The 18190-nt window shown below is 34.5% G+C and overlaps 1 protein-coding gene across 1 annotated transcript in view; it reads left to right on the top strand.

Annotated features, from left to right (window-relative positions):
• Nucleotides 1–18190, top strand: part of DDX4 (DEAD-box helicase 4) — a 72704-nt gene that overhangs the window by 42207 nt on the left and 12307 nt on the right. Inside the window, exons 11-19 of the mRNA XM_069556515.1 lie at nt 678–725; nt 4092–4139; nt 4243–4290; nt 4846–4988; nt 5614–5766; nt 7838–7992; nt 10546–10675; nt 12065–12231; nt 16467–16612. Coding sequence (XP_069412616.1) covers nt 678–725; nt 4092–4139; nt 4243–4290; nt 4846–4988; nt 5614–5766; nt 7838–7992; nt 10546–10675; nt 12065–12231; nt 16467–16612 — 1038 coding nt within the window. The remainder of the gene's footprint in view (nt 1–677; nt 726–4091; nt 4140–4242; nt 4291–4845; nt 4989–5613; nt 5767–7837; nt 7993–10545; nt 10676–12064; nt 12232–16466; nt 16613–18190) is intronic.

Here is an 18190-nt window from a genome sequence, read left to right as displayed (position 1 = left end):
CTCCTGTGACTCCTGCATTGCAGGCAGATTCTTTACTGCTGAGCCATAGGGGAAGCTCTAAATATGTGCTACTGAGTGAAAGAAGCCAGTCTGAAAAGCCCATATCCTGTATGATTCCAGCTCTGTATGACATTCTGGAAAAGGCAAAACTGTAAGAAGAGGGGCGAAAAAAAATGAGTGGTTGCTAGGGGTTCAAGGAAGAGATGAACAGACAAAGCATTGAGAATTTTTAGGGTAGTGAAGTTACTTTGTATGATACTATAATGATGGAGACATGCCTTGATACATTTTTGCAGACATAAAAAACACTGTACAGTACCGTGAATGAGCTGTAATGTAAACCATGGACTTTGGGTGATTATGTTGTGCCAGTTTAGGTTTATCAACTGTAACAAAATACCTCTGTTGTGGGGAGTGTTGATTATGGGGAGGTCAGGAATATGCAGGTGTGAGGACTGGAAATATCTGGAAACCTGAAATTGCCCTAAAAAAATGAAGTGTTTAAACAAAATGTTCAAATGAGAAAAAGGTTTTAATATAGAATTAGGAGATGGGTGGGTTAAGGGTCTAGGAATCCTGAGAAATCACTCAGTATTTGAAAAGAAATAGCTATATGTTTTATGTGCTTGAAGAGGAGCTGTGTTTTCTCTAAATATTCTTAAAACAATGCCTTACAGATAATGGTGACACTTTCCAAAGCAGAAGTGGTAGTGGAAGTGGACGAGGTGAGTTCTTACTTGGTTTACCTGTAAGTGGTTAAAATGACTGTAATCAAAGTTTAATTTTTGAAGTTAAAGGTAACTGTTGCTGCTTTTCTACATACTTCGAGGAGTATACATTTGCACGGCCAGTTTGGAGAAGTTGTTTACTTTTGTTGTTTAGTTGCTGTGTTTGTGTCTGACTCTTGCAACCCTGTGGGCTATAGCCCACCAGGCTCATCTGTCCATGGGATTTTCCAGGCAAGAATACTGGAGTGGGTTGCCATTTCCTTCTCCAGGGAAAGCCAGTTGTTTACTACTACTCTTTAATCCCAACAATTCCATTATATACTATAGGTATATATGCTCAATACATGTAAAAGGATGTTCACTGAAGCTTCATTTATGATAAGTGAAAACTGAAAATCACCTAAAAGTCATCAATAAATAACTGCTTAATAAATAATATAACCATAAAATGGGAGTTACCATGCAAATATTAAAGACTGAGATGTAATCTATGTTTATAGATTCTTATATTAAAATAATTTTTCTTACTATGAAAAGAAAACATGAATATTTAAATATAGCTCAGTAAATTTATAGCCATTATTTCCCAATCACTTTGATTCAATATATGAAACATTTTGGTATGGCTGATAGAGACTTGAGAAACACCTTGATCTCATTAGCAACATAATAACACTCTAACTCTTAAAGTGTATCGTTTTCTCAGAGGATTTGTTTCATTTTCTTTCTGTTGAAAAATTTTTAACCTTTTGCAAAAAGTCTGTGAATGCACTCTATTTTGGACTCCTGATCTCCTATATACTGTCACCATCTAGAACATTTCAGAGAAAGTTCTATTACAAACACAAGTAACTGTTCATTTTTAAAATTGTTTTGACATTTACAGATTAATACAGAAAAATGAACTGCCCTATGATCTTGGAGGAGCCAGGGTTTTCATATGCTTCTGTTTACTCCTTTCCTTTTAAATCAAAGAAAAATTCTGATTGTAAGACATTTTACGTAGTCTTACTTTCACCATCCGTGATATATCTTTACTCTCCCTGCTACAATTCCAAAGCCTTAACAACTTCAACTTTCTAAGAACATCTGCCTCTGAACCAGAATTGTAACATAATGCCTCACATAATTTATTCTACACCTTTTAGATATGCTTAAATAATTCTCATTGTTTTAAAATGAGTGGTTTTATTTAAATAAGGACTTCCCTGGTGGCTCAGACGGTAAAGCATCTGTCTACTGTGTGGGAGACCTGGGTTCGATCCCTGGGTTGGGAAGTTCCCTGGAGAAGGAAAAGGCAACCCACTCCAGTTCTCTTGCCTAGAAAATCCCATGGACGGAGGAACCTGGTGTCCTTGGGGTCACAAAGAGTCGGACACGACTGAGCAACTTCACTATCACTATTTAAATAAATTGAATATTATATCAATTTAGGTAATTCATTTTTAAAAACTACTGTTTGCAGTTTTAGAGAATTTAGCATTTTACAGAATCTGAGACATAACCATACAGTTTTCAAACAAAAATTTGTGGTTGACTTTTGACTTATAAAATTGTTGCAATATTTAAGAGAACTGAAAGCTTGGAAAGGTTTTGCTTATAAGGTGAAGCATTTAAAGTGTTTAGAACGGTATGTATTAAATTTACAAATGCAGTTTAAAGGTTTAAAGAAATGCAATTAACTAAGTATAATCGCTTGATGAAGATTTGTTTACTCAAGTGAAGTTGATTGCATATTCATTAGGTAATTTTTGACATTTTCTTGATATATAAATAAAATAATTGAAATTATTATAAAAAATAAAAGGATCTTATGAGATAATTAGCTTGGTGTAGGGGATAAAGAAAATTCAGTATAGATACTTTTATATTACTAAAAAAATCTCAGAGTTAAAAATGCTTAAATTTCATATAATAGTTAAAATATTTTCCAGACTAGTAAAACAATAAAGCTTGTTTAATATCTCTGAAAAATTCTGAGATCATTATTAGTCTGAGAGCATTCAGAGTGGCAACTCCCTTGAACCACTTTTCCCTGCTTCACTCCTTCAAATTCTTGGTTTCTTCATTATAGAAAAAGATTAATGGCTAAACCATATTTTATACAAATTCTTAGATCTTGTTTGAAAAGGGGTTTGAAGACCTGTGGACATACAGGACAAGAAAATTAGAGTGCACATATAAAAATGCTATATAAACACTCTTGCCTGGAAAATCCCATGGACAGAGGAGCCTGGTTGGCTGTAGTCCATGGGGTCACTAAGAGTCAGACACGACTGAGCGACTTCACTTTCACTTTTCACTTTCATGCACTGGAGAAGGAAATGGCAACCCACTCCAGTGTTCTTGCCTGGAGAATCCCAGGGACGGCGGAGCCTGGTGGGCTGCCATCTATGGGGTCGCACAGAGTCGGACACGACTGAAGCGACTTAGCAGCAGCAGCAGCAGCAGCCTTTCAAATCTAATGCAATCCTTATTCTTTTTGTGATAGTACCTGGAAGTGGCACAATCAATGACTCCTTGTCTAGAAACCAGAAAGGTAGTGTGTGGAAAAGAGTTAACATGATAGGCCTGACTGTTCTTGGAAAGTCCTTCTTACAAGATCCTTCCCTGACTTCTGGGAACTTGGATTTGGGGAGGGATCTCAACACCCTTAACCAGTGTGAGTGGTCCACTGTACCTAAATGGTTTGTATAACAATGTGGTTTATAATGAATACCCACTTTTCTTCTGGGAGTTGGGAAATTTGGTACATGCCAGGCAGAAGGTTCCTGCCTGCTTTATCAGCCCCTCCTGGATATTGAATCTCTAATTGATTACTCTGGTAAACATTTTCAGCATGTTGTCACAACTTGACCTGTATAACACCAGTGGGAGTGACTCTTAAAATCTTGCACTTGGTCTTCTCTGGGCTTTTCTCCATACCCTTTTTACCTTTGCTCATTTTGCTCCATATCTTTTCTGTGTAGTAAGTCACAGCCATAGTTATGACTGTATTCTGAGTCCTAGCAAATCATAGAGCCTATAGGTTATAGTGGGGACATCTCAACAGAGATGGTCTTTTAGTTCCTGTTAGAAAATATATTCCTTTGTTGAGGAATATAGGAATAGGAAAGAGACATAACAGCTTAAACAAGAAGATACTAATATACTATAACATTGTAACCTGCATAAAGTCAGCATTTTAAATGCTAAGGGAACTTAAAATATTCAGGATTCTATTTATCTTAATTGTCTGAAGTATTATTTGTTTGAGGGGACCATCCATGTTTAGAACTTTTTCTCTTTGAAGACAAGCAACAAAAATAAAGATAGACACAGTCTTGTATATTGACTGACTGTCACTGTGTATTTCTTTAATAGGTGGTTACAAAGGTTTAAATGAAGAAGTAATTACAGGCTCTGGAAAGAGTAAGTTTTACTTTAGATAAGGTATTTGATTTTTATAGTGAGTATTGTTTTACCCCTCAATTTTAAAAAACGTTTGTCTTTTTTTGGCTTGATTCCTTTTAAGATTCTTGGAAGTCAGAAGCTGAAGGAGGAGAAAGTGGTGACACTCAAGGTATATTAATTTTTGTGTGATCCACAGAAATGTATATTACATTTTAATACAAATGCAGAATATTTAAAGAGATAACTTTAAAAGTTTGAAGTAAAAACTTTAATGGTAAACACTGGGAACTTTTTTGTAATTTTATTTATTTACTTTTGGCTGTGCTGGGTCTTCGTTGCTACACAGGCTTTTCTCTAGTTGCGGAGAGTGAGGGCTCTCTAGTTGCGGTCTTCTCATTGTGGTGGCGTTTCTTGTTGCAGAGCATGGGCTTTAAGGTGCACGGGCTTCAGAAGTTGTGATACGTAGGCTCAGTAGTTGCAGCTCCTGGGCTCTAGCGCACAGGCTGCGCATGGGCTTAGTTGCTCTGTGGCATGTGAGATTTTCCTGTGGCAGGGAGTGAACTTGTGTTTCCTGCATTTGGCAGGTGGATTCTTTTCCAGTGAGCCACCAGGGAAGCCCAGGAATTTGCATGTTGTTTTAAATTTGAGTTTGTCGGTTTTCGTCTGTTTTCTCTCTTGTTTTTATTCTAGTCCTTATAATGTAAATTTTCTTTTAAATTCTAAGGACCAAAAGTGACCTACATACCACCTCCTCCACCTGAAGATGAGGACTCCATCTTTGCACATTATCAGACAGGCATAAACTTTGACAAATATGATACTATTCTTGTAGAAGTATCTGGACATGATCCACCACCAGCAATTCTGGTCAGTGCAATAATTGTTTCTGTAATGACTGTGAGGCAAACTTTGCTTTTTAAAAATTTGGCACATTTCTTTACGTTGATATTAAAGAATACAAAAATTTCATCTTTAGAATTTAATGTCTTAGGTTGGAAATTTAGAATCATATCTAACATCTACATTTGAATTAATTGCTGTGTTGAAAGGGAGGGTACTATATTTCCTCCCCACCTCCTCAAACTAGGATGGAAACTTGATTTAAATTTATTAAAAAGGATACTTTTCCTAAAGATTCAATATTTCTGCTTTCTACGTATGTGAAAAAGTGCATCTTAGGGGAGTGATTTTTCTAAGGAATGGGGGATCCCAGAGTCCCCTGTTGATAATGAACCATTTTTATTGATCAGAGTTATTTGTATCTCACAGGTTTTAAGGGGGCTGAACAAGTTTTTAGAGCCATTTTCTGTATGGAATATTCCTTAATTCTATCAAGTAATCGCGTACAAGTTCTAGATATTACTTTTGAATGGGGGCATATGCATATATAAAGTAGAATTAACAACTTGAAACTAATTCAAATGGAGTATGTTTATGGAATGACTAGTGTATGATACATGGAATTTAACCACTGCCCCCTGATTTTTTTTAGACTTTTGAAGAAGCTAATCTTTGTCAGACACTGAATAACAACATTGCTAAAGCTGGTTATACTAAGCTTACTCCTGTGCAAAAATACAGTATTCCTATTATACAAGGAGGACGAGATTTGATGGCTTGTGCTCAGACGGGCTCTGGAAAGACTGTAAGTCACTTCCCTACATATATTTTGCCCAGTATTCAAACTATCACTTTTTGAACTTTGGTTCTTCCCAAGTAGATGATTTTAGTGAACTGTCATAAATACTCATGTTTTTGCCTCTGATTTCTGGTTTTATTGAAGTTTGTGTGCTTTTGAAGAAAGAATTTTTAACTATTTCTAGAGTAGTATTTTGCAGTTCATAGATGTTTAATCTCTAAGTGTATTCAGCTCCTTCTGTGGGACATAATATTTAAAACAAAACAACTGAGAGTCAAAGCACCAAAGGTTATAAGACCTTTGATTATAAGAGCAAGGGAAAAAATAATTTATGTAATGTAAAGTTTTCCCTGTCACTTCATGGCAAATAGATGGGAAACAAAAAGTGGAAACAGTGACAGATTTTATTTTCTTGGGCTCCAAAATCACTGTGGATGGTGACTGCAGCCACGAAATTAAAAGATACTTCCTCCTACAAACCTAGACAGCATATTAAAAAGCAGAAATTTACCACTTTGCTTACAAAGGTCCTTACAGTCAAAGGTAAGGTTTTTCCAATAGTCATGTATGGATGTGAGAGCCTTAAAGAAGGCTGAAAGCCAAAGAACAACTGTGGTGCTGGAGGAGGCTCTTGAGAGTGCTTTGGACAGCACGGAGATCAAAGCAATCAATCCTAAAAGAAATTTGCCCTGAATATACTGGAAGGACTGATGCTGAAGCGCCAGTACTTCAGCTACCTGGTGCAAAGAGCTGACTCATTGGAAAAGACCCTGATGCTGGGAAAGATTAAGGCAGGCGGAGAAGAGGGCGACAGAGGATGAGATAGCTGGATGGCATCACCAACTCAATGGACATAAGTTTGAGCAAACTCTGGGAGATAGTTAAAGGAGCCTGACGTACTGTAGTCCATGGGGTCAAAAAGAGTTGGACACAACTTAGTGACTAACAATAACAGTGTGATAGCTGATACAGTTTTGGAGTCAAGAGAATGAGAAATAGCTGTGTGTACTGTTGTTGTCTGTGTACAGTGCTAAGTCGCTTCAGTCGTGTCCAACTCTGTGCGACCTCATAGACAGCAGCCCACCAGGCTCCTCCGTCCCTGGGATTCTCCAGGCAAGAACACTGGAGTGGGTTGCCATTTCCTTCTCCATTGCATGAAAGTAAAAAGTGAAAGTGAAGTCCCTCAGTCGTGTCCGACTCTGTGACCCCATGAACTGCAGCCCGCCAGGCTCCTCTGTCCATGGGATTTTCCAGGCAAGAGCACTGGAGTGGGGTGCCATCGCCTTCTCCCTATGTACAGTACCTGGTCCTTAGTATGAAGTGACCTCTGGTTATGCTAATTCTAAAAGAACTCTGATGGGACCAAGCTGGTCTTAGGACTAAACTGTGAGATTTGTGAATTAAATAGGGTTCCATGAGATGAGCATTAAAGACTGTCATTTCCAGGATCATAGTCTTCCCTCATACTATATATTAGTCTTAAAAGTCCTCCATAGTAGAGTTGAAAGGAAAATAAGTGAAAATAAGCTGTATAGTATAGCAGCTAATGTGTCACTTAAATGTGGTTTTGGTGGTAGATTTTAGTGTCTTATTTAATAAGAAAACTAGCACAAAGTTACTCTTGCCATATGTAACTTTTACAAGGATGATAAGTTTAGTAATCCAAATGAATGCTTTCCCAGTTTTTGCTCTGCTTTGTGGACCACTTTTGTCATGCATTCTGATTTTATTTCTACCTCAAAAGGAATCATTTAGAATAAATGCTACATTCCTCATTAACCTCTCAAAATAAGTTAATGTTTGTTTATTTAGAGTCTTTGGTTGTGTTATTTTTTTTAAAGCACAAAAGATAGTTTCATAAGATAGATTAACTTTATCAAACATTTTATATTTTATAATACGAGCATGACGACCAAAATGTTAGAAACTCATTGAAATAAAAATTTCCCTTTGTCATTTTAAATTTATCAAAAAGATGAAAGAAGAAGCTAAAGCATATAAAGACATGAGGAATAGGTTGCCATAGGGAAAAGGATGATGCCCTATAGATTTGTAAGTTATGCAATTTAACTTCTAGGCAGCATTTCTCTTGCCAATTTTGGCTCATATGATGCGTGATGGAATAACTGCCAGTCGTTTTAAAGAACTTCAGGAACCAGAGTGTATTATTGTAGCACCAACTCGAGAGTTGATCAATCAAATCTATTTGGAAGCCAGAAAATTTTCTTTTGGGTAAGTACATCTGGAATGCCACTCACAAGTTTTTCTTTAGAGAATTATTGTATTTATTTTGGGAAAAACTCAGTACATGAATAAGAATGCAGTCATATAATTTAATTTGGTGTTACTTGACTGAAGTTGACTTTTTCATAATCTTGTTTATAGAATCTATTTTTTAAAATGCTTATTAAAAATTAGATAATGATAGAAGTAGAACGATAAGACAGTGTACATATTCATGTGTTTTCTGGTAGTCTTTAAGTATATGTTTAAAAATGAGTTTATGGTGTTCCTAATAATTTTCTATCCCTAATAATTTTCTGTGTTAATGTTTCTTTAACACATAACTTTGTAAAATGGATAACTGCTTATTTAACAATCAGACCTAATTTTTAATGACTGTAAGATTGTCCATGTGTTTGTATTTTATTTCTCTATTTGGGAGATTTAAGTTGTTTCTAATTTGGGGCTACTATAAATAAAAGCAGTTCTTGCTTTAATGAACAGCTTGTTTATAAACTTTTCTACTTATAAATTTAATGTTAAAGAATATGAAGTTATTTTAAAGCTTGCATTCTACCAGCAGTATTTGAAAATGTTAACTTCACTATACACTTTGCCACTATTTGGTATTATATTAGTTATCTGTTGCTGCTTACCTTAAAACCTAGTTGCTCAAAACAATACATATTATTATCTTACAGTTTCTGAGGGTTAGGAATTGAGGAACACTTTAGCTGGATGTTTCTGGCTTGGCATCTCATGAGGTTGCAGACAAGATGTCATTTAGAATTACAGTCATCTGGCTTTATTGGATCTCTCTGTAAGAATGGTTGTCTCTAGGAAATGACAGCTAGCTTCACTTAGATTGAAAGGTCAGTGAGAAAGAGCAAGGAGGAGGTTTCTGTGACTTTTGTAAGACAGTTGCAGTCACTTTTGCTATATTCTGTTTGTTACTAAGCAGGTCACTAAGTCTAGCTCATACTCAGGACTGGCTATATAATTTGTGAGAACTAGCCCAAAATGAAAATACAAGGTCCTTTGTTTAAAAATTATGATGAATTTTAAAGCAGCAAATAGAATATTAAACCAGGCTCAGGTCTTTTTTAAGCATAGGACTCTATATGACTGCACAGGTTATATACCTATGAAGCCAGCCTTGCACACATCTTTGGAGGAAGGGAGTTAGGATCTACATTTAGGAAGGAAGGCATATTGAAGATTTTGTGTATGTATTTTTAAATCACTACAGCTATCTTCATGTTTTCATTTATTTGGTTATTGAGAGGTTGAACTACATTTTGAATGCTTTGTACATTTTCCCTGTGAATTATTCATTTGCTATCTACCCATTTATCTGTTGGTATATTAGTGTTTTTTTGTACAATTCTTAAGAGCTTTCTATCTAGAACCTTCACCTTTTATTTTGTATAAATCAGTTTATTTAAAATTAGAGGAGAAAAATTGAAATTTTTTTAATGTCAACCTTGACAGATCTTTTGTAAGAAGTAGATGTACATTGCTTATACCAGTGTTTATTTCTTACCCCCAGGTACTGTGTTGTTCTTCAAGCTTTTAAATCAAGTAAAAGATAAAAGTTTTTTTTTTTTAAACAAAACAATAATGATATTTCAGATAATATGTATGCACAAAATGTGTATTAGTATGTGGATATTTGTTGGAACATTTTTGTGGCAAAAAACTGAGAAGTATCTAATTATCTTTAATCCTCCTCTTCAAAGTTTACACACTATTACCAGTTTTATGTGAAATAGTATAGAAAGAGCTGGTGCATATGTACACACTTTAATTCTCCTCTCGACAAATCTTAGCATACTAAGCTTGGTTGCCACCCTTTAAAAAAAAAAAAAAGGTATATGTTGGAGCTAACGCTTACTATAGAACTGTACTCCTCTTTATAGATGCTCAGTTCTTTTGTAAGGAAGGCCTATAATTCTGTTTTTTATTGTTAGACAACTAGATAGTTTTCAGTCTTTTGATACTAAGAATCATGTTAGCAGTCAATATATTACACAGTCATCTTTACCCATTTGTGGGGACATATCTGAAGGGAAAATCCTATATGTGAATTTATTGAGAAAAATAAGTTTTAAAATTTTAATAGAGACTAAAATTGTGAAAGGGGTTGTATCAGTTTATCCCTCAGAGTGCCAATTTCCCTGCACTGGCTAACATGGCATTATCACACTTGAGGGAAAATTTTGTTAGACCTCCTTTGTTTTGTTTTGTTTTGTTTTGTTTTTGCTTTTAAAAGTAATATTGAACTTAAAGTGTTTAAAAACCATTTGTATTTTTAATAGACATTTGTTCATGTTGTTGGCCCGTTGTGTGGGTGTTGGTTGTGTTTATCATTGTTTTTGAAGAGCTCTATCAGACAGGTTGCAAATATTTTTTTCCTGCAGCTTTTCAACTTTCTGGGATGAATTGTAAAAGAATGTTGAATATATTAGCTCTTGCTTTATGGATTTCATTTTACATCTCATTAAAAACAAATGACTAATTTTCAAGCAACTAGAAAATGACATTTATTTTTATTGTCAATAGGACTTGTGTAAGAGCAGTTGTCACATATGGGGGAACCCAGTTGGGGCATTCAATTCGACAAATAGTACAAGGCTGTAATATATTATGCGCTACTCCTGGGAGACTGATGGATATCATAGGCAAAGAAAAGGTAGGCTCTAGAGGGATAACAAAGTTGTGAGATTGACTAATAATTGTTTTGTTTGGGAAAGAGAGAAACTTGTGTAAAGACATGTATGTTCATTACAGCACCATTTGTATATTAGGCTCCCATTTGATTCCTTGAATGCTTTCTTATATAAATCTTAATACAAATAGGTAAATAGTATTTTTCATTTTATACTTGGGAAACAAACTTTTAGTGAGATTATGTAATTTATTGTAATCTCTAAATTAGCTCTAGTAAGTGATAGGGTTGGAACCTGGATCTGATTCCAGAATCCATATCCTAGACCCACTATACTGGGAGAAAAATGAAATCAATAATTTTTTCTAGTTTCATATATGTCTTGAGGAAATCTTTTTTTTTTCCTGGAAGAAAACCTTTGTGGCATCAGTAATTTTGTCTCCTGTTTTAAGTGTGAGAGTAATATTATCCAGGATTATTAAGTTTCTGTCTTTGGAGAGAGATTTTAGGGCTATTTATTTTCAGTATTCATATACCGCATCATTACAGCTCTGTATCAGTATTTTCAGTTCACTTTCGTGACCCTGCTTTTCTTTTTTAAGACTGTTCTCTAAAGGGATTATTAAAAATATGCTCTTTCTGCTGAAAGGAAATTTTCTTTACTTATTAAGAATATCCAGAGAAATTCACCTTGATTTCCCACCTTGTTTCCCATCTTCCATGGGGTAACAAAATCACTTGTTTTCTTTTTGCAAATATGTGCTTCTGTTTTTAGCACTAAGTATTCATGATAGGTAAGAAAAGTTTCCCAGTTGTTCCTGAGTGATTAGAGAATCAGGGATTTATTAAGGGTTTAAAGGAGTTAGAAATAAATTTGTCAGTTATAGGCCATTTGATAATGTCATGCTATTAAGAAATTTTATTTCTTACATTGAATAGCCTGACTTTATCAGATAATGCAGTCTAGATATGTGCTGTCCAATACAGTAGTCACTAGCTACATGTGGATATTTACATTTTAAATGATACAAAATTAAAAATTCGATCTTCAAGGCACGCTAACTACATTTCAAGTGCTTAATAGCTGCATATGGCTACTGGCTAATAGTGAAGATATAGAATTTTTAAGTAATTACAGAAAGGTCTGTTGTGTAATACTGATCTAAATGTTTTGATTTCTTTCAGTTTTATGAAATGTTTTATAACATAAGACAAAATTGAGAACTGAAATGAATACTAATACTATTACCTAACCGTAACAGTGGTCTCATCATTGTATGCATTGATTTCTAATCTTCATCTTTGAAAATATATTAATAGTTAGGCTCGATGAGAATATTTTCATTTAATATATCAACTACTATACTAACTAGTATGCATTCTTTGCTCTAACCCTTGAAAATATCTTACAAGATTGGTCTCAGACAAGTCAAATACTTAGTTTTGGATGAAGCTGATCGCATGCTGGATATGGGTTTTGGACCAGAGATGAAAAAGTTAATTTCCTGCCCAGGAATGCCGTCAAAGGAACAGCGTCAGACCCTTATGTTCAGTGCAACTTTTCCAGAAGAAATTCAAAGGTAAATTTTTTCTTCTCAGAAGTAGCTGCTATGTTCTAAAATGCTTTTATAGCAGGAGAACCAATGTGAATATCTTATTCTTGAGAAATTTACTTTTTTAAAAAATTTAGGATTATAACAGTTTAAAAGTAAAAGTATTTCTAAAAAGTTTCCTATATTTTTCCTTGTTTCTTACCTTAATTCCTGGTTTTGCATTAGCATCGCATTTTATTAGAGTGTATGTGGTTGTGTGAGTGAGAAGATGAGAGCACGTGGCACCTAGCTAGGATTTAATAAGTGCTTACTAAATGAAATTATTTTTATGGTGGTGCCCCCTCTTTGACCCAAATTATAGAGCTTGGGGGAATTGCACTTGTGTTAGGAAATTTATGTACTAATGGTTGACAGATATTTGAGTATCATAAATACAGTGTGGACTGTGACTTCTGAGGTTAGCATGACATATTCCAGCTAGAATGGTGACTCTTTTTTCTGCCTGCTAATCCCTTGGCAACAGGGAACCTGAAGTACTTATACAGTTCAGTAAAACTCCTGTTTTCTCTGGTGGAACTGTTAAGTGAAGTTGCTCAGTCGTGTCCGACTCTGTGACCCCATGGACTGTAGCCTACCAGGCTTCTCCGTCCATGGGATTTTCCAGGCAAGGGTACTAGAGTGGGTTGCCATTTCCTTCTCCAGGGGATCTTCCTGACCCAGGAATCGAACTCAGGTCTCCTGCATTGCAGGCAGACGCTTTACCCTCTGAGCCACCAGGGAAGCCCCTTTGGAAACCAAGACCTCCAATACTTGTAGTAGGTGCAGTAAGCACAATTTCCCATGTGGGTCACTGGGAATGATGGTAAATGGGCCACTCTAGCTTGGATCCCTTGGTTCCCAGACCCATATACTCCATAAAGATCTTTGGTTCCTACTGAATGATTGCTTTACTCTCTGCTTTTAAATGTTACAAATTGCCTATTATTCCATCTGAAGTCCATTTTTCGCATTCTGCATATTCCCCAAACCGTTGTAGCATCCATATCCTTGGCTTGCATTTCTACCTGTATGTTCTCCCAAACTTATTACCTGTAATTTTTTGATTGAAGTATAGTTGACTTACAATATTATTAGTTTCAAGTGTACAACTTAGTAATTTAGTATTTTATAGAATATATTGCATACAAAGTTATAAAATGTTAAATATGTTCCTTATGCTGTACATTCTGTCTTTGTAACTTATTTTATACCTAGTAGTTTGTAACTCAATCCTCTTCACCTCTTTTACTACTCTCCTGGCCCCCTCCCTTTTGGTGACCATTGGTTTATTCTCAATATCTGAGTCTGTTTGTTTTATTTGTTCCTTTGTTTTATTTTTTAGATTCCACTTATAAGTGAAAATGTACAGTATTTGCTTTTTTCTGACTTCTTTTACTAAATATAATTACCTCCAGATTCATCCATGTTATTGAAGATGGCAAAATTTCATTATTTTCTATGGCTGAGTAATATTCCAGTGTGTGTGTGTGTGTGTGTGTACCACATCTTCTTTATCCATTCATCTGTTGATGGAAACTTAGGTTGCTTTTATATCTTGTCTATTGTAAATAATGCTGCTATGAACATTGGGATACATGTATCTTTTCATTTTAGTGATTTCATTTTCTTCAGATACTTACTCAATAGTGGAATTGCTTCCTATGGTAGTTTTATTTTGGATTTTTTGAAAAATGCCCATTCTGTTTTCTGTAGTGGCTGTACCAGTTTACACTCCCACCATCAGAGCATGTGGATTCTCTTTTCGCCACATCTTGCCAGCCCTTGTTATTTCTTGTCTTTTTGATAATAGCCATTCTGACAGGTGTGCAGTGATATCTCATAGTAGTTTTGATTTGCCTTTCCCTGATGATTAGTGTTATTGAGCATCTTTTCATATGCCTATTGGCCATCTGTATGTCTTCTTTGGGAAAATGTCTATTCAGGACCTCTGCCCATTTAAAAAATTTGGGTTGTTCATCTTACACTATGAAAGAGATCATGAAGAAACCCCAAAACAGTGTACTGATTGGGAGAAGATATTTGTAAACAGTATGTTCAATGAGGGGTTAATATTCAAAATACATGAAGAACTTGTGTAAGTTAATGTATTCACTTGTATAAGTTAATATCAAAAAACAAACAGCCTGATTATTACTTGTATGCTTAATCCTTCTCAGCTTCAGACTTTTAGATTTAACTCTTCAGGATTATGTTTCCTCTTAGATGAATTACCAGTAACTCATGTTCATCAGGTACAAAATTGAACCTCTTCTTCAACTCCCTCTTTTTTCTTTCCAATTTTCCTTGTTGGCATCAAGGTCTTTTGAAACCAAAGTCGTTTGAAGCATGTTGATTCCTCCCTCATATCCCTTTAACTTCGCCCTTCAAAAGTATTCAGCTTGGCAGTTATCTCTAAAATATTGCAAATTTGTTAGTTTATTCTCTGTTTACCATTATTTTAGGTCCTTTTCAGTTCCCCTCTGCTCATTGATAGTAGCTTTCTAATATGTCTGCAGTTTGACTTTTGGGCTGTTAAAATTGCAAAACTAAGTCTGATCTTTATCACCATGTATTTAAAATAAATTCTCCCATGTCTTTCCATTTCCACAGACTAACCAACTTTTAAATGCTTTTGTACATGACAATTTTTGCCTCATTTGCCACTTTATTCCTTGTAATGATGTTTTTCTGGCTTATTTAGAGTATTTCCTATTGGCTACGCAAGCCAAATTCTGTTCCTCTTCATTATTTATCCTTATTTCTTCTTTCCTTCTGCACAGAGTGCTTTTCCTTAGTCATCACTATTTCATGTTCTTGCTTGCTGCTGCTTTAGATAAAGGTTTAAACTTGAAGACTCTTAATAGACATCATTTCATCCATTTCCTGCCAGTCTTATAAAGGAACCCTCTATCTTGTGAAGGAAACTATTTAAAACACTTTTCAGTTTTCTTGTAATATAGTAAGGTTAAATCGCTGTTAAATATTGTAGCACTAGCTTACTATAGTAAAACATTAATTAAAATATGTAAATATTAAACTAATAAAATATTTTTAAATTATAGTAATTGCTTTTATATAGCTATATTTATGCTGTTTGATATGAGGAACACAGGCAGAGATCATCATATTCATCTTTATACACATAGTACCTTATACCACATATGCCTCACATGAGGCACTCAGTATATATTTTAATGAGTGTAAAGGATGATTGATAATAATTTTAGATAATGTCAAGGTTTGTGCCTGGATGAAAGGGTTCTTGACTCTAGAAGTAGTGTATGAACAAGAAGTTTTTCTTTTATGATAAGAGAGCAGATGAAAAAGAAGCAGCAGTGATTTATTAAGATTCTAGATATGCGGAGTTTGAACTATTTTCTTGATATGCTAGGAAATGACTAGAAAGTAAGAGATTGCTATGTAGGAGAGAGGAGGACTGCTCCATGACCTCCTCTTTTTCCCTCCCAAACTTTCTCTGTAATTGGCAGTTCCCCTTTTCCCCACCTCATGTTTCTGTGATCTAAAGCAGGGCTTCTTCATTATATGTTGTCCGTGAGTTGTGTGAATGTCAGGATGCTGGTACCCTCAAACTTTGGGGAGATCATCTGCAGCTTGGTGTGGCCTAGCCCCTAGTCTGTTCACCTGGTCTCATTTTTTTCACCAGTTATGCCCTACAGATATTATCATTTTCTATGTTTGTCATGATGTGAAAAGCATTGACTTAAGATCTGGTTTGCTCAGAATATTATAGTTCATTTAGAATATACTAATTTAACAGCTCATATTTTCAGGAAACAACTCTTATAAGTAACATATATGAAGGCATTGAATGAAGAACAGAATTTTTGCTGTTGGTTTGCATTTTAATCTTTAATTAAAAAATTCCTGCTTGTTGTAGTCTGATAGTTTAGCATACTTTTGTTGTATACACATTTTATATAGTTTCATGTGGTCAGGGCTCCACTTGAAATTACCCATCATTTGACACAGACTTTTTCATTCGTAATAAGTGTTTTGCAAAATGCTAACATTTTACAATGATATTTGAAAGTGATACTTGGGTGATATAATATCTACCATCTCTTATTATGACTGTTATAATCTGGCTTATAAATGTTATAATCTGGCTTATAAATGTTGAAGTAACACTTGCGGGAATTCAGTGAATATTATTAGTATTGATGGAAGAGAATAAGTTAAGGAATACTCTTTTGTCTTTCAAGGTTGGCTGGGGAGTTTTTAAAGTCGAATTATTTGTTTGTTGCTGTTGGACAAGTGGGTGGAGCATGTAGAGATGTTCAGCAGACCATTCTTCAAGTTGGCCAGTACTCAAAAAGAGAAAAACTTGTTGAAATTCTACGAAACATAGGTATCTTATGTTGATTATCTTTTGTCATGATTTTGATTTTTAAAAAAATTACTTCTAGAAATGATTTTAAGCATTATTTGTCATGAGTTAAGTAAGTTTTCACTGTTTGTTCTTCCTCTAAAGTTCTTTTTCTTATGATTTGATTTTCTGGTAAATTATATAGCAGTATAGTCCTTTCTCCTCCATAAATGTTAAAAAAAATAGGAAGAGTTTAAGACTTTAACAATGCTTGACCAAAAACTATTCCAGCAAAAATACATATGTTCCTGTTTTAGAAAATAGAAAGGATTAGAAACATATTTTTACATCAAGCTCTATTTACTCCACTAAAAGTAAGATCTTTGTTGTATTTCTAATTCCAAGTTTTTGCTCTCTAAGGCTTCTTGTATTCATATATTCAAAGAATTTTGGAGCTAGAAGGGACTTTAAAGGTCTAATTCTGTTCCTTACAATGTTAATGAGAAGCTCTAGCCCTCCCTTCAAAAAAGCCAGTTTTTATGGAAAGTTGTATTTCTTTGTTTGATTGAGATAGCTTTAGTTTATTCCTAGAAATAAAATTTTATAATATGGCCATTTTAATATTTTTTTGTTGCCTCACAGGCTAAATGTATCATATGGATCCTTTCTCCTCATCTTCCATTTTAAGTGCCTGTTTCAGTTTGAAGTCAGTGTTAGGAATGGGGAATAAAAAGGCAAGAAGCCGTCTAATTTCCAACAATAAGAAGAAGTTGATTTAGAAATGCTTTTAAAAGGCTTCTAGTCTTCAGTTTTTTCTGAGTTTTATATAAAAAAAAACTTTTAAAAACCAAGTATTCATCTTGAGTTTGAAAAATGTTATTAGTTTTACTTCATGATATGTTTCATAGCATGTACTGTTGCATGCAAAATAAAAATAGTAATTGTTGTGGGCCATATACTATTCTGATTATTTTACATGTGTCACTCATTTAATTCTCAAAACAACCTCTGAGGGTGGGGTTTGTTGCCCTCATTTTAAAGTTGAGGGCACTGAAATACAGAGATTTCAAATAACTTGTCCAGTATAAATTGAAGTTCCAAATGCAACAGGAGATAAGTAACACATGGTTTTGCTGAAGTTAGAGCAAATTTCTAGTATAATTATCTTAAGACTTTTTATATATGAATTTATGGAATGAAGTTTGAGAATAATTCTGCTGAAGATAGTGTTTCAAAAGTGCTGGTTTCTCTTTGGGAAACCTTTGAGGTCAGCATGTAACACTGTTGGTATACTTCTGTATTATTTGAAAGGTTAAATGTTTTGTAGTTCATAATGTATTATTCTTGGTTTCTTTTTACTTTGTATAGAAATGTTATGCTGTATATCATATTTTACATATTTTTGTTCATATAAATTGCTCTTTTTCTAATCATTAACTTAAATCTGGTAGCTTTCCTCTTCTGCTTTTAAAATGTATAGGTTTCATTATTTCATAGTAGTATACCAACTGCCTTTTTCATAATTTTAAATGAACAGGTGTAAAAGATTTTATTGAGCTCATTAATTACAAAGGAAACTAGTAAAATGTTATAGCCAGTTCAGAGGAGAATTCAAAGAAC

The sequence above is a fragment of the Ovis canadensis genome, chromosome 16 (assembly GCF_042477335.2).
Source record: "Ovis canadensis isolate MfBH-ARS-UI-01 breed Bighorn chromosome 16, ARS-UI_OviCan_v2, whole genome shotgun sequence".
NCBI classification, from domain to species: domain Eukaryota; kingdom Metazoa; phylum Chordata; class Mammalia; order Artiodactyla; family Bovidae; genus Ovis; species Ovis canadensis.
Note: the sequence above shows the minus strand (reverse complement) of the source record. Positions and strands in the feature narration are given on the sequence as shown.